The sequence below is a fragment of the Odocoileus virginianus genome, chromosome 8, assembly GCF_023699985.2.
Source record: "Odocoileus virginianus isolate 20LAN1187 ecotype Illinois chromosome 8, Ovbor_1.2, whole genome shotgun sequence".
In the NCBI taxonomy this organism is placed as follows: Eukaryota; Metazoa; Chordata; class Mammalia; order Artiodactyla; family Cervidae; genus Odocoileus; species Odocoileus virginianus.
This window is the reverse complement of record NC_069681.1, coordinates 39,507,666-39,528,358: the sequence shown is the minus strand read 5'-3', so window position 1 is coordinate 39,528,358 and position 20,693 is coordinate 39,507,666. Positions and strand designations below refer to the sequence as shown.

The following is a 20,693-nucleotide window of genomic DNA, read 5'->3' as shown; positions in this document are numbered from 1 at the left end:
CCAGCTACAGGAGAAGTCCCCGAGTCCACAGGACTTTCAGGATCCTCCCCCCGCTTCCAGAACCCTCGGTGGTGCGGCACCTTCCAGAGGCCACGCCATCATCGCTTCCCGAAGTCTTCCCTTCCCGACGAGGCAGTCTCTGGCCTCAGTTGGGGCTGAACCAGCGGTGGAGGGTGGGGGGAAATGTGCTGAGGAGTTAGGGTTGGGGGAGGCTGAGGTCTGCGATCCTTCACCTCCTCTGCGGTTCAGCTCGTCCCGCCGCACATCAGCCCTGGCAGCGCCCTCCCCAGGTGTTGAACCTGAGGGCAAGAGGGAGTGTCAGTAGGAAGGCTGTTCTTTTTCTCGTGATTTTTCCCCCCGTCTTCATCCTCTCTTCCTTTCTGCCTTCTCGCCCGAAAGGCACTTTTCCTGTGCTTCCCTGTGTGATCTTCCGTGTCCTCTCCCGGCCTCTATGTGCGCTCTGTCAGTCCCCGTCATGAGCCGGTCCTTGCGGGCACAGGGAGGCCGTCGAGGCCATTTAGATGGTCCAGTTCAAAACACACACCATAACCCAAACTTCAGGCAAGTGGGAGAGAGCGTGTGCAAACGTTTGCTGGGCAGAATTCGCGTGTTTGTGCGCGAATATAACCCCACCCAGTTTGCCCCGACTTCTGATGTCCGCGTAGGTCTCTAGTCTGTCGGAGACTACTCTTAACCTCGGGGGTTAGCATTTGATGACACATAAACCGAGGTCCGCTCCCAACCGTGTGTGTTTGTGTGTGTGTGTGTTTGTGTGTGTGTGTGTGTGTGTGTTCTTGTTCCCATCTGCCCGTGATGAGCTCCTGAATTCAGTGGCACTACCTGTGGGGGACTCCACGGAGGACAGGCTGGGCTCCCTGCGGAGGTCGCGGTGATGACATTGTAGGAAGCGCCCCCCACCCCCCCCACCTTCTGGGAGCCCTGTTAAACGTATTTCCTCTTCTGAAAACATATTTCTCTCCACTCCTGACCTTATGAAAAGATGGCCCCAGTGGAGCACCCGATCTGAAAAGCCTCACTTGGTCTCTGTTATCATAGGCTGCGCCTCTCCTTTCGGGATTTCAAGCTTTCTGAGAGTGGCTAATTACCTTGGGGTGATCCCAAAGTAAAACGGTGGGGTGAGGTGTGTCGGGAGGAGGGTGTTCGAGTGAAATTGACAACCCAGTAATATCATTCCACGAAGAGAGTCTGAAGACGTCCTCATAATTTCCCCTAAGAAATCTGGTTTTACTGGTCGATCTCAGTAGGAGAATTCTTTGCCTAGAGGCTTGAAATGAGTAATAGGCCATGAGTTTCCAAGTCCTCATGTATGATAATAAATACATTCAAGGAGAGCAACCGGGTGTTTACAATTAGCACCTCAACTTCTTCTGTTTGTCAAAAAGTCCCTAAATAACCCCTCCCCTAATCAAGCGAGGACCCCAAAGGAGGTAGAAATCTGGTGGAGAAATCTTCAAAAGGAATTAAAAAACCAAAGCCGATTTTATTTCCTTCAGCCGAGTGTGAACGACGGAGCTGCCTCAGCAAGGGTGATGCAGCCTACCTGACAAAGCGTGCAGTGACCGGCTGGGCGAAGAGGAAGGAGTCACAAAAAGGAAAGCATTAAAGCTATTGCCTTGTGGGTGCCACTTCCCTGCTCTGTGCCTAGGTGATTGGCAAAGGCCCGGTGGCCACCTTGAACCTGGAAACCCACTCCAACAGGTCACTGCCTCCACCAATGCCCATCACCCCATCACTGTGCGTTTTATCGCTTCAAAGTGACTCCCAACCAGTTTATCCGAATAGAACGCTTCGGAAGTTTTTTTCCCCCCAGGTTTGTCAGTTTCTAAGAACTTTCATGTTTTAAGTGAAGCTGAAACCGCGAAAGCTTGGGTTAAACTTTAAAATATGCGAGGCTTCCGAGCGGCCCCCATCACTTGGAAAGGCTCAATTGCTTTTTTAAAAAGAAGGAGGTAGGGGAGAACACTGCTTTTAAAGTTCGGGACACTTCCCCTTTTATCCCAACAATTCAGAAGCAGTTGTCATATTTTCCCAAAACCCAGCTTCTCGCCCGCCGTCGGGGAGGTCGAAGCGCTGGTGCTGAGTGCCCTCTGAGCCTCCGCTTGTTGGCAGGGACTTGTCAGCCCTGCCGTCTACAATTTGTCTTGTTCGTTTAAGTTAGGGCATGGCTGAAAGCCGCTGGAAAGTTCGACGGCTGGGTGGCCCAGCAGCCGGGCCGGCTCGGCGGTCAACTATAGAACATAAAACAGTTGACAAAGTTACCGACGCCCGCCTGGGGGACAGCGCAGGGAGCCTGAGGACAACCGAGATCTCCGCGGGTTCGCGCCCTGCCTCCGCCAGCAATTCAGGCCAGGAGGTCCTCTGGCCCGTGGGGTTCAGTTAAAGGCTTAGAGGGGAAAGGGGAGCGGAGGCCAAAGGGAGAGATCCGCTAGAAAGAGCTAAGCTTTAAGAGTATTCTAATTCTTTCAGGAAGTGTTAGTCTCTCAGTCATGTCTGACTCTGCCATCCCATGGACTGTATAGCCTGCCAGGTTCCTCTATCCGTGGAATTCTCCAGGCAAGAATACTGGAGTGGGTAGCCATTCCCTTCACTAAGGGGATCTTCCAGACCCAGAGATCGAACCCAGGTCTCTTGCATTGCAGGCAGATTCTTTACCGTCTGAGCCGGAGGGAAGCCCAATTGTTTAAGGTGGTGCGTATTATGTTCTTCGCGCTTAGGGATGGATTTGGGGACAGAGAATGAATGGGGTGGGGCAGTAGTTGCCCATCGGTTGTTTGGTCTCCCCATCTTTTCCAGCGGCCCAGATAGACTGAAGACAAAAGCCTCAAAACGCTTGTGGTGACCTTTCCTCCTGGACGGCTACCTTAAAAAAGTGAAGGTGGGGGCGGTGAAACGCAAAAGCCCTCCTTGGTATTCTCCTCCCCCACATCTGCGAGAAGGCTAGGGTTTCTCCATTTAATTTACATGCCTTCATTCATTCCATAACTATTCATTCGACACCTACCACGTACCAGACGCTGTATTAGACTCTCAAAATGCAGTATAAATGGAATTCAGGCCCCAAACCCAGAGTCTAAGGATCGGCTCCCTGGAATGTTCTAAAATCAGCATGCATCTTGGAATGGCCACACTCCCTGCTCCACGGATTCCAACGCTGGGCAAAGGGACACGAGGAAACATAACTTCTGCATAACTTTGACTTCTCCTTTCCTTTATTCTTTTTTTTTTAAGTAGCAAAGGACCATTAATTAGAAGAATAATTACTGCTACCCGACATTATCCCAACCTGTTCAATTTCTATCTGTTGCAGACAATGCTAATAATGGCAATTATTGCTTCTATAAACACCCCGAGGCAGCACTCTCCTCCCTGCAGTGTGTGTGTGTGTTTAAAGAATATATATAAAAAGTTCCCCCGCTCATTTGCATAGCTTCATCTTTACCTTTTCCCATTCAGCCCTTGCAAAAAAAGCATATCTATTCAAAGCCCTTGCAAAAAGCATATCTATTCAAAGGGCATTTAGTCCATTTCTTTCTTGGCCGGTAAACCTATTCATCAATTGTTCTGCCTTGTAGATCGCATTCTAATGCTAATCTAGCGTGTTAAATATCTTTTTGTTCCCCTTTCACCGTTTTGTCATTCAGTTTATCCAGTTTTGGTCACCCATTTTATTTATTTATGCGCCTGCTCCTATTCAGGGGCTCATGTATTTTTTATTATGTTGTTTCACTGTCACGCAGTGTCAACTTAGTCTATTCAATGGGGGCTACTTGAAGGCCGGAGGGACAAAGCGTGTACACATTGCGCCGCTATTCATTCCGGCCAGCTGGATCGGCTGAAAAAAAAACCTTGTGAAAAGAAACGCCTCACAATGGACACAGTAGAAGTGCACAATGCTAACAGTTTTCCAAATACCACTGATTGGTTTCTTCACAATGAGGAGAAAGCCGCCGCTTTTTCTTAGCTCCACTTCAACAAACAACACTCTCACAAAACCTCCCAACCCTGCGTTTTGTTCCCGGACAAAACCTCCTCGACTGTCTAAACGCTCCCACTGAAGGACAAAAAAAAGGATAAAAAAAAAGCCCTCTTTTCACTATCCCCCCCTTTTTTTTTCTTGCAAGAGAGAAAAAAAGAATGGGGGGGGGGGTGGAGGGATTGTCAGTGAATTAATAATATCAGTCTTTTAAAAGAAGAGGGCTGACCTTTGAGATGCACTGGGCTGAGGGAGAAAGAACGGGGAGAGATTAATAAAGTTTGGTTGGCGCGCTCTCTGCCTCCGTGGGGCTGCGGGCGCAAGAAAGACCCGGACTCTTGCGGCGGGCGAGATGCGGGAACTTCACTCGCCGGGAGGGTGCGGCCGAGCGGCGCTCTGATTGGCTGGCGCGCGAGGGTCCTATCTGCTCGGGGAAGACGGTCAAATCTTCTCTCCATCTTCTGCGCCCCTCGCCTAAGGCTACGCAGAGCCCGGCGGTGAGAGGGAGATCCACGCTGTTTTGTTCTACTTTCTTGCGGGGGCGGGGGAGGGGGAGACGGGTAGGGGAGAAAGGGAGGAGGAAATTGTCAAATGAAGTGACAACAGCGGCCAGCCCTACGGCTCCCTGGAAGCCATCCCTCCCCTCCGCACTGCAGCATTCCTCCCCCTGACCCCCCCACCCCCACCCCAGCTAAGTCCTTACGGTTCCACAGAACAATTCCACCTGTTTGCTCAAAGCCTGAGGGCAACACGCCTGGCCCCTTGGGTGTGAGGCTTGTTTAAAGCCCTTAGGCAGCCGTGACTACCTAAGGAATGTCATCGCTTTTTTAAACCTTAAACGAAAACTTCAAGAGCAAAACGAAGGAAAGCAGGAGATGAGAGAAGAAGGGAAAGAGACAGATGGTTAGAGAGCAAGCGAGAGATCTGGAGCAGGCAGCAGCTCTTTGCCTAGTCCCAGGGCTCTATGTATGGGTCACTTTCTGACTCACACACACCCGGCCTTTTCTCCACGCCCTCTTGCCCTCGAGTCGCACCCCCTTTCTTCTGCACAATCTAATTCAGAGAGAGACTTTTTCTAGGCGCAACTAGTTAGCAAGACCACTGGAGTCAGAGGGGTGGTAAACCAGTCACCCCTGTGGCCCTGTGGACTACTCAAACAGCCGCACAACCTGTTGGCGGTGTGGCCCTCTGCGCTCACCCCCAGCATCCTTCCCCCTCCTCCCCAACGCATCTCTCTAGTCCTATTCTCATTCACCAACATTCTGGAGCGCTGCTCCCAGAAAACGCAGATCATTAGAGAAAGGGGAGGGGGCGGGAGGGGGCGGGGAACTCTTCAGGCCGGTGGGGCCGAGCTGGAAGGCTCAGGGAGGTAACTAAGATTTAGGGCTGGGGTGATTTCCAGCGAGCCGCAGGAAGTTCCGTGTTGAGAAGTGATGGGCTGCTACAAAAGGGAAAGACGGAGCCTTGAAAGGATTTAATTAACCGTGTCAGGGATAATTACCCCTGGACAGTCCAAATTAGTTTTGCATAATCGCTCAGAACCATATGAATTAACTTATAATATTGCAAAGAGCTCGGGGAATAACAGGAGAAGGATCGTTTTAATTAGTGAATCAGGGTCAAACCAGCAGAGCCTATTTCTCACATTTCCAAACTTTTCATGGTTCTTAAAATATTATTCCGTAGGGGGAAAACAATGACTTTAAAGAGAGTTGGGTAGCTTATAAAGACGTGGAGCTCCAGAGACTGTCTCTTTTGGAGAAACTAGTTTAGGACTAGTTGAGTCTTGTATCTTTAGAATTTCTATCTTGGTGGGGCGAAAATAAAGATCTCCCTCCAGGTAATTTTTTTTCTCCTGATAGTCTTCCTGGCATCTTCTAATTTCTTTTTTGAAATTAAAACCTGGTATGATTTCAAACCTTTCTCCAGTGAAAGCTTGTGCAGCTTTGGAAATTCAACCCTCTCCATTAGAATTTGTTGTTTCTATTTTAATGCCATTAGCATGACAGACTAAAGCCTTAAAGAGGTCAAAAGTTGTACAAAGTCTTAATTCAGGGATCATCCTTACAAATAAAATCTTAAGGTGTAAATAAGGAATATACCAAAGATACAAGAACAAATTACACTGATTTAAGCAGTGGGGCTCTCCTGCTAACAAGATAAAGTGGTCAGGCAACTTTCGCCTCTTAAAATGTTACTGGAAACTAGTGAAATGCTTTAAACGGTCTGGATGTTTTCAATGGGCTCTGTTCTACTGGTTCATGAATGCCTTTTTTTCCCCCCAAGATAATACAACTACTTGGTTTTTTTTTTTTTATCTTCTTTCCTATTCACGATTAAAAATGTGATAAATCAGGTTTTTGGCTCTGAATAACAATGGCTTGATTTAGATTTCCTAGTAAATCTATTCAAAAGTGAAACAAAGACTGCCTTTGGAGGATACCTTACACTTCACCTGGACCAGGCACGTAAGGGCAATTCAGATAAAAATCTTGTTAGGAACTCAACAAGAAATAGAGGATTTTCTCTTTTCCCTGGTTCAGGCTTTATTTAAACTCTTTGTTCAAAAAAAATGAACAGAGTGATAGTCGGGTTCTAATTTACAGATATAGTTTAGACGTCTAATATTAAATTAGAAGATCACACAAGAAAAACCATTTACACATAAAGGTTAAAACCAATACTTAAACTTTCAAAAACTTTATATTACATAAAGCCAAAATGAAACTAAATACATGTTAGCCAACTTCATTCACAAACAGTAGTCAAAATATATACACTTAAAAAGAAAAAAGCTACAAATGAGGTTCTTTTCTCTAAAATGTGTTTTATCATCATTTGCAAATGAATTGCAGGTGATCTAAAAAATAAACTAATTAGGGAGGGAACTCCAAAACACATTTAAGCGGTTTGAGTTGGTGGAGAAATGCTAGCTCAAAGAAGAGATATCTGTCAAAACAATTCTGGTTTTTGTTTTGTTTTGCTAAATAATAAATATATAATTACCACTCAGACAAAAAAGTCTGATTTAGTCTTAGATAAAATTGCGGGTCTGAAATAGTCCCGCAATTTTTAAAAGTTAACTTTGACATTAGTTCAAAATGTTTGAGAGTCGAAAACTGACTCAAATTTAGGGCAACGCAAATAACACATTTTCAGGCTTAATGCTTTCACGGACATATACACATTTACAATCTGAAGGTGAAACTCAGCGATAATGAGAAAATAGGAACAATACCTTTTTCTGTGTAAACTGTGTCAAAAATTCTAGCGAGTGGACTCAGGAAGACTTCTAGTAGATTTTTTTTTTTTTTAAGGGAGAAAATCCAATTGACAACTTTTCATTTCACACACATTTCTTGTTTGCGGTCCTTGCTCCTGAGAAAGAGCTCTTGGTCTGATTTGCATATGGCAGGATAAACAAAAGAAACCGTGATCGTCTCACACACAAAAGGCCAGATTCGAGCCGGTCACTGGTCAAGAATGGATCCGGTCTAGGGGTTCTGCTTGAGAGAACAGAGATTTGCAAAGTTCAAATAGTACAAATAGGGAGCAAGGCTGCTCGGAGCCATCCCGTTCCGAGAAACTAATGACACAGATCAGCTTTTCCCTTGTGCTAACCATTTCAGACCTAACGTTTGAACAGAGTGCATGCAACACAGACCAGGAGAAAAGAATAATAATAAAAGAAAAACAATGGGCAACAAAAGCAAAACCGACAGTAAACTTCCCACAGAGAAAGCTGGAAAGCCCAACATGTAAAAAAAAAAAAGTTACTCCTCCACCTCTGTGGGCCAAAACGCAACAGGTTCCGAAGTGCAAAGCAAACAGCCACTGCTGTCGGATACAACTGCCCTCTTGAAAGTTGTCTGCGGGGTGCAGGTCTGAAAGGATCCTGTCGAATTCACACGCACACTCGCCCGCGCACTCGCGCGCTCGGCCACTCGCGCCCCGACTGGCATCTATACACTTTATGTACACACACACCTGGGGGCTCCCGTCGCGGGAGGGCGCGTGGGGAGGCCGCAGAGCTCGTACCTATACATATGTACACGTGGGCACACCGGTCCCGGCGAGGCCACCCCGCGGGGGTCATAGCGCGGCGGCGTAGGCCGCGGGGTAGGGGTCTAGTTGGGGCTTGCCCATGCCCGGCAGCAGGATGTAGGCGAGCGGCGGCTGCAGCCCGGGGCTGGGCCACGCGCTGCAGTTGCACGGGATCATGTAGCCCGGGTTGCCCGGGCTGGGGTGCGAGTGCGTGTGCCCCCCGGCGGCCGCGGCCGCCGCTGCAGCCGCCGCCGCCGCGCCGTGGAAGGCGCCGGCGCCCGCGGTCGGGTAGCCCAGCGACGACGCGTACGGGAGGCCGGACGAGGACGACGAGATCTCTGCCATCTTGGAGCCCAGGTCGAGCAGCGAGTAGGGGCTGCCGGCGGCGGCGGCGGCGGCGGCCGCAGCGGCGGCGGCGGCCGACTGCGGGAAGAAGACGCGCGCCGCTGCAGCGGCGGCGGCGGCGGCCGCCTTTTCAGGGTTGGCGAGCAGCGACTCGGGCACCAGGCCGCCGCTGCCCGCGCCCGCGTGCAGCCCGGCGCCCGCCTTGAGCGCCGGATGCTCGGCGTCGGCCACGCCGCCCAGGCCATAGGGCACCGGGAAGGCGAACTTGTCCTTCTTGAGCAGCGTCTTGGGCTTGCGCCGCGGCCGGTACTTGTAGTCGGGGTGCTCCTTCATGTGCATGGCGCGCAGGCGCTTCGCCTCGTCGATGAACGGCCGCTTCTCCGACTCGGTGAGCAGCTTCCACTCAGCGCCCAGGCGCTTGCTGATCTCCGAGTTGTGCATCTTGGGGTTCTCCTGGGCCATCTTGCGCCGCTGAGCCCGCGACCACACCATGAAGGCGTTCATGGGCCGCTTGACGTGGTCCACCGGCTTGGACATGCTGTCGCCCTGCCGCGGCTGCAGCCCGCCGCCGCCCGGGCCGTCGCTCTCGGCCCGGAGGAAATCAATGTTGGCTGTCGGCGGGGACCCGTTCGGCCCGCCGCCCCCCAGTTTTCACACCGGCGTCGCTCCCGCCGGGAGGAGGGGGCCGAGGGACCAGCCCCGGGCCGCGTCGCGCCCCCTGGATGTTCTGCTGTCTCCGGCCGGCCAGGCGCTCGGGGGTGGGGAAAACAAAATCCTCCCCGGGGCACGAGAACTTCTCGGCGGTGTCCCCACCCCCACGGTGGCAGTTTGCCCTTTTCTTTGTGTCCTTCCTGTCCGGTGGCGTCCGCTCGCGAACTCCCCGCAGGTGGCCGCCACCCAGCAGCACGGTCCTCCTCCTCGGTCTTTCCCCTGTTAAATGCACAGCGGCCCCGAAAGTTGCGTCGCGGAGGCGCCACCAAGTTGAGCTGAGGAGTCAGCCGCCGCGTGCTGCCAAGTGCCAAAGGGGGCTCTCGGCGGCTGGAGTGTTTGGGTTCTCCTCGGTGACTTTCTCATTTGACAGTGGCAGATGGGGGTGGGGGAGGAGGGGGGGGCGGCCGGGAGGAGGAAGAGGAGGGGGTCCCGGCGCACCGAGGGAACGCAGAGCGCCGCAATGGATATAAATACAAATACCGCGGCACCGGCCGGTCTTCCTCGCTTGCAGCAGGCGGGGTGCGCTGATGGGAACCCCCCTGGTGGGCTGGGGTTTGGGGGGGGAGCTTTCCACACCCCAGCACCTGCCTCGTGGGTCTTCCTCTCCGGCTGCGGGTCGGGGCAGGAGGTTAGCTGAGGATTCAGCAAGCTTGGGATCGATCTCCCGGCCTCAAAGGAAATCCTCCCGGCTCGCCGGGGCGGCGCGTCTCGCTGTCCCTGGGGCCATGCTGGCTCGGCTCTCTCCAAGCCCCTCCTGGCGCGCCGGCCGACTCGGGCACCCGGAGCGCGCTGGGCGCGGAGCCGCGGGCCAGGCACCGGCCGCGTCCCACTCGGTCCTCTGGGCCTCCGCCCGGGACTTGCAACTAACTTCGCCCAAGTTTCCTGCGCCGGCGCCGCCGCGCCCCTCTCGGCGCGCTCGCCTCGGAGCGTGCGCCCGCGTGTGCTCCGCACCCGGAGCCCCTCTGGGCGGGCTTTCTCGGCCGGAGCCGAGCGGGCGGAGGTGCAAGGGGGGCGGGGGGTGGCGGATGGGTGGGTAGGATTTAAAGAAGGCGCGCCATCACCTCAGTTCGCAGGTCCGCGCTGGGGCTGCTCCCAAATTGCCCCTCTCCTGCAGCACTGGGGGCCCCTTTCCGGCCCAGGTCGCCTTCCCGCCGCTCCCGAGGCGACAGGAGCCCTGTGCACAGGCTCAGGTGAGTGTCGCTACCTGCGTGTACACGTGCCCGAAGCCGGCGCTGGGTGTGCATGGCCGGCCGCCGCTGAGTGTGTGTATATCTGGGGGCATGCGGAGGAGGTGGAGCCCAGCACTTGGGGAGGGAGGAGGGACCAGCCGATCCGCCTCCCGCTCCCACACCCTCAGGACCGCGAATTAGACAGGATCCCCGCCGCCTCTCCCCCTCCTCACTCCCCCCCCCCCAACCCCCACCCTCGTACTCCTCCTCCCACCCGCTTTTCGCTTGAGAACAGGTTTAGGCGAGCGGAGAGTTCGGAGCGCGCCGCCGAGTTTGCGCACTGTTTGGCTTCCGCCACCCCTGGGGTCGTCCCGGCGGCCCCTGCCGGCCGGAGCAGCGGTGGTCGCGGTTCTGGGATCCTCTGCCCTTGGAGGAAGGAGGCGCGCACGTGGAGGAGAGCCTCGCGCGCTTCGGAGGAAGAGGGGACGCAGCCCAGAAAATGCTGGAGACTTCCTAGCAAGAAGGTGCTTCCTTGGAGGTCCAGATGTTACTTGCCGCAGATGCTTCGCGAATTTTCTGGCACTGGTGATGCACCCAGTGGGAGGTAGTGGAGTGAAAGATAACTGAGGAGGGGCTGAGCGTGCGCCTGGCAACCCTTTCGAGAAGGAACTAGCCCAGACTGACAACTGGCATCCTTGGCTGACTCTTCAGATCTTTTAAAATTCTGGGGGTTTGTTTTTATTCTAGTCGCTAGTCATCCATATGCTGATCGGTTTATGGTACAGTTAGCCTCACAGTATTTCACGCACAGATAGGATGAAGGTGTTCAAAATCAGTAAGAAGTATAAAACGTTTCTCTGAAAGACAGAAGTGAAACGTACTAGTCAGTGTGTACTGGAATATTTTTATGCTGTTAAGAACAATTTCCTTTGGTAGGAGCAGCTTTTTCCTTTATATTTGACAATGCAAAGATCAAACAGCATGATTTTGTTTGCAGATTTTCCTTACTTCTTGGTATGCTTGCAGCACACCTTCTAACACGATCAGTCTGGAAGTTGCATTCACAAGTTGGCCTGCCCTTCAGGGGAAACTTTCTTGCCTCTTTGGCAGTGTGGATTTGACCTAGCCATGTGGTGTGTACAAGTAGGAAGTTCTACAATCAGTTAACTCTTTTAAGTTTTCCCTGCAATTCATGTCCAGTTCGAACACAAACACATATGCAGGTATGAAGAACTGATTGAACTTAAATGAAAACATTTTTAGGCCATCAGTTTTATTTAAAAGTTAGCCTTGTTTTATTGCTCATTTTAATAATAGAAAAGTGATTGTTGCTTTTTTTTTTTTTAGTTGCTGTGATGACATACAGAAATGCAAATCATCAGTGAAATGTATGGGAGTGACTCTCTTTCTTAAGATACCACACAAATGTTTACTTTGCATCAGCCCTTGTATTGCTAAAACAATTGGACTGATTTCTTTAGAACCATATTCCTTTACAGGCTCTATAAAGACACTCTGTTCACAGACTCTGGGTGGAGCAACTGTTAAAACCCTAGCAGGAGTAATTATATAGACTTGAGTATTAAATATACTGTTTTGTGATGATAAACTATGAAACTATCATCCCCGAGCTTTTAACCTACTAACTTATATAATAGGTTTGAGACAAAATATACACTGTCATACAAAGGACATATATATGTACAGGGGCACAAGATGTGAAAACTGTTACTAAGATTATTGTGAATAAAGTTGAGTCTAATCTTGAAAATTATTTTGATATATACAAAAGGATAAAGACTGAGAAACATTTTTATATTGGTGAGTTAAATTATTGTGTATTTTCAAATTTAAGTTTAGAAATCAATTGCAATAAATTATTACCATGAAATGTTTGCATATATGATTGAAATGTATGCCTGTATGTCAAATATCTTATAAAAATAAAATGTATAAGCTTCCTAGGATATGGTTTTATGAATTGTGTGGTATTGCCTGTTTAGTGATATTAAATGAACCAGATTTGAAAGTTCTTAAGTTCATGAATGTTGAACTGTGGGGAGAAAAAAAAAAAAGATGTTCCCGTACCTAAAAAGAAAATGGTTATTTGTGTGCTTGTTTGCTATTCCCGTAATACAGTTTCACACTAGGAAAGGTATGGTTTTCAGTTTTGGTTTTTAGGGGATCAGTATTCTTGGCCTAGAGCCTTTTCATCCAGGGAGAGGTCCCCAGGATAAACCCTCATGGGGAACAGCAGCAAATCACGGCTGCTATTCACGGGCCTTCATGCCTCTTGACTGAGTCTGGTTAAGCTTTTCTCCATAAGTTTTCTTGCCATTCCCTTTCTTATGTACTGAAATGACGATTTAGTTTTAATGTCCACAGAGCTTACGTTTGAACTCATGGAACCTTATATATTTGTTCTTTTACATTTCTCTGCCTGCGTGTATGCTCAGTCGCACCTGACTTTTTGTGACCTCGTGGACTGTAGCCCACCAGGCTCTTCTGTCCGTGGGATTCCCCAGGCAAGAATACTCGAGTGGGTTGCCATTTCCTTCTTCAGGGGACTTTCCTGACCCAGGGATCGAACCCGGTCTCCTGCATTGGCAGGCGGATTCTTTACCACTGTTCTTGTACATTGTGACCTAAAAGCGAAAAAATACCAAGATATAGGAAAGAGAGCAGTCTGTCTGAGTGGACAGTGAAGGAAAAATACATTGAAAGAGAATTAGAAGTTCTATGGGCTTTATATTGCCAAGTGGATGGCAAGCACCCAAAGGACCGTGTACTCCATCCGTGGAGCCTATACAGGCTCTGTATTTGCCTTGTGGCCAAGGAATACCCGTGACCACAAATACATCTATTCTGCAGCTGAGAGGCAGACCCTTTCTCAGACAAAGTTTGGGGAAAAGTCTGCAAAGTCACTTTCTTCTTTTTCCCTTAGATCCTCCCTGTGAATGGTCTTTTTTCAATTCTAAAACTTTCACTAGGAGGCAGCAATGAGATTGTTGGGGAATTTTTTTTTTTTAAATACCTTGGCAATGCCAAAGTGACTGGCTTTCTTCTTCTTTCTCTTTCTCTCCTATAAAAGGGAGGGAGGATATTTGGATCCCAACAAAAGACAGGGGCTCAGAGTGAGCTAAATCATTTTTCTCCCTTCATCGATTCCATCTCCGTTCTCACTGGATTTTCACCCAGATGGCTCATTGTTACATTTTTCTAGAACCATGGAGGTGAAACCCCAGCAAAGAAAGCAAACTGGCACGAGGTGCCCAGGTGGAAGTGACAGGGTGGGAAAGGTGATGCCTTCAAATGCAGAAGCCAAGTCATGACACCTGGAGCACTGGGAGCAGACACTGGAGTTAAGGGAACTTTGGGCTTCTGGTCTTAAGCAAGTGCAAGGAAAGAATTCATAAGCTTTCAACCTGCATGGAAAAGTAATACAGCCTGTTTGTCCTGTTAAGGAGGAAATGAGCAAACTGACAAAAGCCAGTCTCAGGCTTTTGTTACAGTTCTCTAATCCTACTCCTTTAGTTCCCTAGTTGTGTTCCTATCATCCCCACCCCGACCTGCCCCCCCATAAGGGGGGAAGAAAACCCCAAACACATGGTCCACATAAAACCTGAGAGATGAGGAATTAAGTCAGGTAGTCATGGTTAGAGTGAATGGCTGCAAGAGCGACCTTTGACTGGTTACTGCTAAATTTTCATTCTTTTGAGATTTCTGTCCCTTTATTCTTACTGCTCCTGCCATACTGGGACTATACAAATCAATTATGAGAATGCCTTTCTTCATTCCTCCTTAGCAGTACTCAACTCAGGCTGGCATTTTCTAAATCAAGTTTGCCTAGATGGCAGAGCAAGAAATACAAAATTTAAAAGCCCATTGTCCCCCTCCACCCCCCCCCCCCCCCGCCTCCCCCAAATAAAACAGCTAAGGGGAAAAAGCCAATACAAATAATCCAAGACAGACAACTTCACAAAGTACAATTTCAGTTCCTGAGAATACTGTGAAAGCAATTGACTTTTCTCTAGGATAAGTGCTTTTTTTTTTTAAGTGGAAGAGAACTAACATTGAACAAAACCAGAAATGACTGAGGAGGGTTGAACAGTCAGCATATCATATAATGAAGAATCCTTCCAACTCATAGTTTTCAAATGAGGAGACTGGATTCTGGTGTGGTAGGCTTACTTGTAAATTTCACCACCGTGTGTGCCCCGGTTGATTTTGAGAAAGATAGGAATACTGCTTAAGTCTTCCAGCAGGGTGTTGGATAGGCCATGTTTCTGATTTTACAGAGTCCCTCTGTCTGGCTGTTCTTTCCAGCTTCCAGACCTCCTTGATCTGTGTGTTACTCTCTCTTAGGTTCAGTTTCCTATCTGAGGATGGATCTGCTTTGATAAGCAGTTTGATTTTAACTATCATTTAGTGAGTTCTTAAGACACCATCCCTTTTGCATACACTATCTTATTTAATTTTTAGGAAAGCTCTATGAGGTAAGAGTTATCTCAATTTGCAGTTGGGAAATGGAGCCTTAGAACTGATGTGTAAGTAACTCACCCAAAGTCACACAAACGCAAGTGAAAGACATGGGGTGTGAACTAAGCTGATGCTCTTCACCAGCACCACTCTGAGCTGAAGAAGCAGCTGCTTCCTGGCTCAGATTCCCAATCCCACCTACTTCCTCAAGCCTCCTTGTGATTCACTCAGCACCATGCTTCCTCTGAGAGGGAGTGGCCGAAGGGAATCCTCCCAGTAAGGTGGCCCATGCCTACAGCAACATGCTGCCCGAGGTCCAGTCCTGGCGCCGAGCAGTCAGCTCCCCAGCTGGCTCCTGTGGTGGTCAGCACGGGCTTGGTCTCAGCTGCCACTCAATACCCCTCACTCCCCAGGCTTCCCACTGCAAACTCTGACTGATTGCCAGTGCCAAACAGAACCCAATCTCTACCCTTTCTCTGATAGCCACTGACTGCTAAAAGGGAAGCCTTTAACAATGATATCTAATCTCAGTCTGTATATTTCCCCAACCCTACTTGTCCAAACCACTCTCTCTCCTTCCCTCTTTCTGTCCCTCCTTCATCCCTCTCTTTCTTTTATGAAATCCAAGTGCATGAAACTGGTTTAATCACAATTCCCAGTGCTTGATACACTCTCATAATTGCTCCATCAGTAACTGTCTTTTCTTCTTCCTTCCTTCCCTCTTTTCTTCCTTCCTTCCTTTCTTTCTTTCTCCCTGTCTCTCTTTCCTTCTTTCATCATGTAATAAATGCCTATGAATCCACCATCCAAAACAGAATCTGCTGGTATACCTATTATAAGGGCTTCCCTGGTTGCTCAGCTGGTAAAGAATCCACCTGCAATGCAGGAGACCCTGGTTCTATTTCTGGGTCAGTAAGATCCCCTGGAGAAGGGAATGGTTACCCACTCCAGTATTCTGGCCTGGAGAATTCCATGGATTGTTTAGTCCATGGGGTTGCAAAGAGTCGGACAGGATGGAGCAACTTTCACTTTCATACCTGTACAAAACCAAATCTTCTCCCCCAGGAAACTTCACACTACATCTATGTTTATCATTTTTAAGTATGTTTTTCTTTATATTTTAACTTTAAGTGTTATTATAAGTTAAAACTTTTCTATGTAATCTTTAGTGATGAACTTTTTTCTTTTAATTATGTTTGGATTCAATGTTAATGCATGTCACTGAGTTGATTCATGTGCTGCCTAATATTTAATTGTGCATATAAACCACAATGTATTTGCTTATACTCTCCTGTTAATGAGCATGTGGGCTGTTTCCAGTTTCTAACGATGTGCACTTGTTGCTGTGGGTTTCCCAGGTGGCTCAGTGGTAAAGAATCTACTTGCCAAGCAGGAGACATGGGTACAATCGCTGGGTTGGGAAGATTCCCTGGAGGATGAAATGGCAACCTACTCCAGTATTCTTGCCTGGAAAATGCCATGGACAGAGCAGCATGGTGGGCTACAGTCCATAGGGTGGCAAAGAGTTCGACATAAATGAGTGACTGAGCACACTCACACACACTGTCTGCTATAGACATCTTGTTCATGTCTACGACTGTGTATATGTGAGGTATTTTATAAGCAAAAAACTGTAAAAATGGGAAATTCATCTAGTACTGTACCCTTTTTCCAAGTGTGTCCCCTTGTGTATCTGTTTACTTTTGACTTTTCTGCAGGCATTTAGAGAGTTGTTTTTTTTTTTTATATTTTGTCCGAAGCTTATGATTATTATCTAAGTGAGAGTTGGTCTTCTAGAAGCTATTTTTCCATTCCAGAATCTATCTGATATTGGTTTATTTGTATGGTATAAGTCTTGATTTCTTTCCATATGGACATTCAATTTTTTGAACCAGTCATTGTAAAGGCTGGCTTTATATGATTATTATCTAAGTGAGAGTTGGTCTTCTAGGAGCTATTTTTCCATTCCAGAATCTATCTGAAATTGATTTATTTGTATGGTATAAGTCTTGATTTCTTTCCATATGGACATTCATTTTTTTAGAACCAGTCATTGTAAAGGCTGGCTTTCTATACTGCTCACTATTGCTCCCTTTGCTGTAGGATGTGAGCTGGTTTCTGAATTCTCTATTTTGCTTCATAGTTTTCAGTTTTTCAGTTTTTGCACTAGTGTTGCACTATCCTAATTCTGGCTGAGCAAGTACTTTCGTTTCTTCTTATTGAAAAGTATCATGGCTGCTCTTGACCTTTCCTTGTCCATATACATTTGATTTATTTTTTATTGGAGTATAGTTGCTTTACAATGTTGTGTTAGCTTCTACTGTACGATGAAGTGAACCAGCTATATGTATACATATATCCCCTCCCTCTAGAACCTCCGTCCCACCCTTGTATGTACACTTTAGAACAGATTGTCAGATTCCAAATATTCTTTAAAAACCCAAGTATTTTTAATTTAAAAGCTTAAATTGGGGTATAATTATATTAGTTTCAAGAAAAAAACATAATTATTTGATATTTGTATATATTGCAAAATGATCACCATAATAATTCTAGGTAACATTTGTCACAGTATATAGTTATACATTTTTTCTTGTGATGAGAACTTTTAAGATTTACTAAAACCCAAATATTTTTAAAAGCCTTTTAGTTAAGATTGTTATGAATCTCTGGGTTGACTTAGGGAGCATTGACATGTTTACAATTTTAGCACTTCTAATCCATGAGCTTAGCATTTTTGGTTAATTTTGTTGTTTTTTAATTTCTCTGAGTAATATCTTACAGTTTTCTGGTAGAATTATTACTTATCTGTTATTACCAGGTTTTAAAATTTATCTTTTGATACTAGAGAAATACTGTGTTTTATGATGACATATATATTTTAAAATATAATATCTTTTAAATAATCTTAATTAAAATTAATTTAATTAAAAATAATTTTATTTTCTGTTTGCTGCTGGTCTGTAGAAATACAATTGATTTTTGTCTGCTGACTTTGCAAGTGGCAACCTTGTGAAACCATTTTTAATTCAAGTAATTTTTATTCGTGGTTTATTTTGGATTTTATACATACAAATTATGTCATCTGTGAATATTGAGAGTGTTCTTTCTTCCTTTCCAATTCTGATACATTCTACTTCTTTTTCTTACCTTTCTGCACCGTCTAGACTCTTTGGTTCATTACTGAACAAGAAGTCGTGATAGTAGATGCTCTTATCTTTTTCCTTATCTATTTCCTGATAAATGTATGGCATCGTGGCAGGGAGGGTCTCCACATTTTTTCCAGGGCTTGAGGCTTTTAGCAATCTAGTTCTGTTCTGGTCCCACTGTCGCCCAATCACACACATCTACACATTTTTCCTGGAATTCTGCTTGGTTATGCTTTTCTTAGTTACTTGACCAACCAAACCATCCAGGCTTTCTCTAGAACCAGAAAGCCACATGTTTGGGTCCATGAACCCTGCATACTAGAGGTGTAACTCTATTGGTATAAATTTCTCTGTCCTCCATTCCTCCATCAGACTGGCAGAGGTTTTGCCAAATACCGCTGCTCACCACCCGCCTGGTTACTATGCTGGCCTTTTTGCCCCAACTTGTTTTTATGCTGTTGTGCTATCTTGCATTCCTCGCATTAGGAACCACAGCCCTTCTATCTGCACCATTAGGGGCTGAGGAGCCAGTTTCCTGTGGCTTCTTGCACCACCTTTGGGGAGAGTGCCTGCTTGGTCCAGTGTGTCTAGGACAGGCCCAGCCCCCCATCACTCCACAGTCCATGCCTCAGTGAGGACATTTGCTGTATTCAGCACATAACAATCCCTTTCTCTGGAGGCAGGGTGAAATAACCCATGAGCAAGCAAATGCCATAATGCCTTCTAATTTTTGTGACTTGCATGTGGTAAGAGGGCACAAGGCAGGAATCAGAAGCATTAAAGGATGGTGGTTTGGCTGATAGCAATCGGCATCTAATCATTCCAGCTGCCTGAAAAGGTGACTCATGACCTCAGTGGACTTATGGCCCCCCTGGTATTTGTAGAGCCGAATTGTATTTTAATGCTTTGTTTGTGCACTAAAGTGTTTCCATACACTAACTTCCTAGTTGACGTGTCCTTTTGTTCATTATCAGCCTCCAATTTCACATTCCAGGCCGTTGTCAGGAGTGGCCAGACGCTTCGGTCACGGGCATGCCTGCAGCGCCGCTTTTCAATGCACTTTGAAAACAGTATTTGACGTTTATGCATGTACATTGTCTGCTAGCAAATACATCCATTGCTGTCAGACAAAGCCTTGTGTTTGATAAAAATTTGTCTTTGTTTATTTACTTGAGGCAAAAGGGGGCTCTCATGGTGTCACAGGGCTTGCTTTTTAATACAATTCTGCGTCTATTATTGGGGCATGTGGGAGCGACTTAAGAGGCTGGCAACAACCTGACAAGAAAATATTATCCGATTGATTCATTAATAGTAATCTGAAGTTGCTTTGTCTGTAAACATACCTCCAGGAGGCTGGCTGACTACATTCGTCTTTATGCTTCTCTATACCCTGAACCAACTGTTATTCTAGTGTAAGTACTTGCTTGTTTGCAACTATTAACTCATTATGTCTTTCATTAACTAACTTTAAACATCCTAAGGGCAGAAACCATATCTTATTTGATCTTGATACCTAAGTACCTAGAGAGGTTCTTGGCATTGAATAGGTGCTCAATAAATTGTTGAATAAGTGAATCAGCCACATGGTCTGTGTGTGGACAGCCAAGGAGAGGTGGAGGGTTTAGCTGCATGATTCAGGTGCAAGATTATTAAGCTAATCTTAATTAATTATTTAATTAATTAATCTTAATGAAGTCTAGAGTAGGCCTGGAAGTGAGATACTAAGTCGTGTTTTTGATATCCCTAGTGAAACTCCCATGTGCTTACCCTCTATCATCAGGGTATTTCAAGTATAATCTACTCCGTCCCACCCCCAAATAATTTGGTCATTATATGAGTCCTTAATCTTAAATTGCTCTTGAGGATATGTCTGTAACAAAGATAACAGCTTTTAAACTTCAACTCCAAAAATTGATTCACCTCTTTTTTTGAAAGCTCCTTGTTATAAAATGAAAATTTATAGTTGAATTAAATCAACATATACTCTTATATTTTTACAAAATGAATGAACTATTTAAAGAACTGGTGGTTGTATTTTGATGTAATGCACTAGATTTGCTAACAGAAATTTTTTGATGTTTTATTGGGAAGATTTATTTTATTTTACTTTACTTTTGGCTGCACTGGGTCTTCTTTGTGGCACATGGGCTTAGTCGCCCCACACCATGTGGGATCTTAGTTCCCCAGCCAGAGATTGAACCCACATCCCCTGCATTAGAAGGTGGATTCTTAACCACTGGACCACCAGGGAGATCCCTAAACAAAAAGAGTTTTTAATGCATTTAGATCTGAAGCAGTGAATCCTCAAGGAGCTCTCAACTATGTCAGACTCTCAGTTGTGCCAGGAGTCATCGATTTTCAAAACCATCTTTGAGTCACAAAGCAAGGTATGGGAAGAGGGCCGGTGAAGGGTGACTTAAAGATATTGTTCTGAACTCTGCTATTGACTGAATTGAGCTGTATCCGCCCCAAATCCATAGGTTGAAGCCCCAGCTTCCAGAATGGCTGTATTTGGAGATGGGGCCTCTAAGGAAGTTATTAAAATTTAAAAAGGTCATAAAGGTGGGGTCCTGATCCCATAGGATTAGAGTTCTTGTAAGAAGAGACATCAGAGAGCTTGCTCACGCCCTCTGAGTGCACTTGGAAGAAAGGCCTTGTGAGGCCAAAGTGACCGTCTGTAAACCAGAGAGAACCCTGATGGAACATTGATTTTAGATTTCTCAGCCTTCAGAACTGTGGGAAAAAATTTTTCTGTTGTTTAAGTCATCTAGCCTGAGGTATTTTGTTATGGCAAATTGAACC

The 20,693-nt window shown here is 46.7% G+C and overlaps 2 protein-coding genes across 3 annotated transcripts; one reads left to right on the top strand and one right to left on the bottom strand.

The window, feature by feature from the left end:
- Positions 1-3,212: 3,212 nt before the first annotated feature.
- SOX21 (SRY-box transcription factor 21) lies at positions 3,213-8,933 on the bottom strand. 2 transcript variants are annotated; one of them, XM_070471517.1, is made up of 2 exons: positions 7,233-8,933; positions 3,213-4,526 (listed from the first exon to the last, which is right to left on the bottom strand). In XM_070471517.1, exon 1 carries the CDS (start codon positions 8,918-8,920, stop codon positions 8,087-8,089), a length of 834 nt encoding a protein of 277 aa, XP_070327618.1. In that variant the 5' UTR covers positions 8,921-8,933; the 3' UTR covers positions 3,213-4,526; positions 7,233-8,086. The 2 variants fall into 2 exon arrangements, with proteins under 2 accessions (XP_070327618.1, XP_020740081.2); XM_020884422.2 differs by lacking the exon at positions 3,213-4,526 and having other exon boundaries at positions 6,516-7,497; positions 8,033-8,933.
- LOC110131647 (uncharacterized) lies at positions 8,908-12,295 on the top strand. The gene is made up of 5 exons (XM_070471518.1): positions 8,908-9,444; positions 10,161-10,284; positions 10,559-10,787; positions 11,290-11,486; positions 11,611-12,295. Exons 1-4 carry the CDS (start codon positions 9,106-9,108, stop codon positions 11,387-11,389), a joined length of 792 nt encoding a protein of 263 aa, XP_070327619.1. The 5' UTR covers positions 8,908-9,105; the 3' UTR covers positions 11,390-11,486; positions 11,611-12,295.
- Positions 12,296-20,693: the final 8,398 nt, after the last annotated feature.

What these genes read in the sequence shown, in the direction of transcription:
- SOX21 (XM_070471517.1), bottom strand. Translation starts at nt 8,920, where the DNA reads ATGTCCAAGCCGGTGGACCACGTCAAGCGGCCCATGAACGCCTTCATG.
- LOC110131647 (XM_070471518.1), top strand. Translation starts at nt 9,106, where the DNA reads ATGTTCTGCTGTCTCCGGCCGGCCAGGCGCTCGGGGGTGGGGAAAACA. An exon ending in AGCCCTGTGCACAGGCTCAG is followed by an intron (nt 10,285 to 10,558) that starts GTGAGTGTCGCT and finishes GCTTGAGAACAG; the next exon opens with GTTTAGGCGAGCGGAGAGTT. An exon ending in GGAGACTTCCTAGCAAGAAG is followed by an intron (nt 10,788 to 11,289) that starts GTGCTTCCTTGG and finishes GTATGCTTGCAG; the next exon opens with CACACCTTCTAACACGATCA.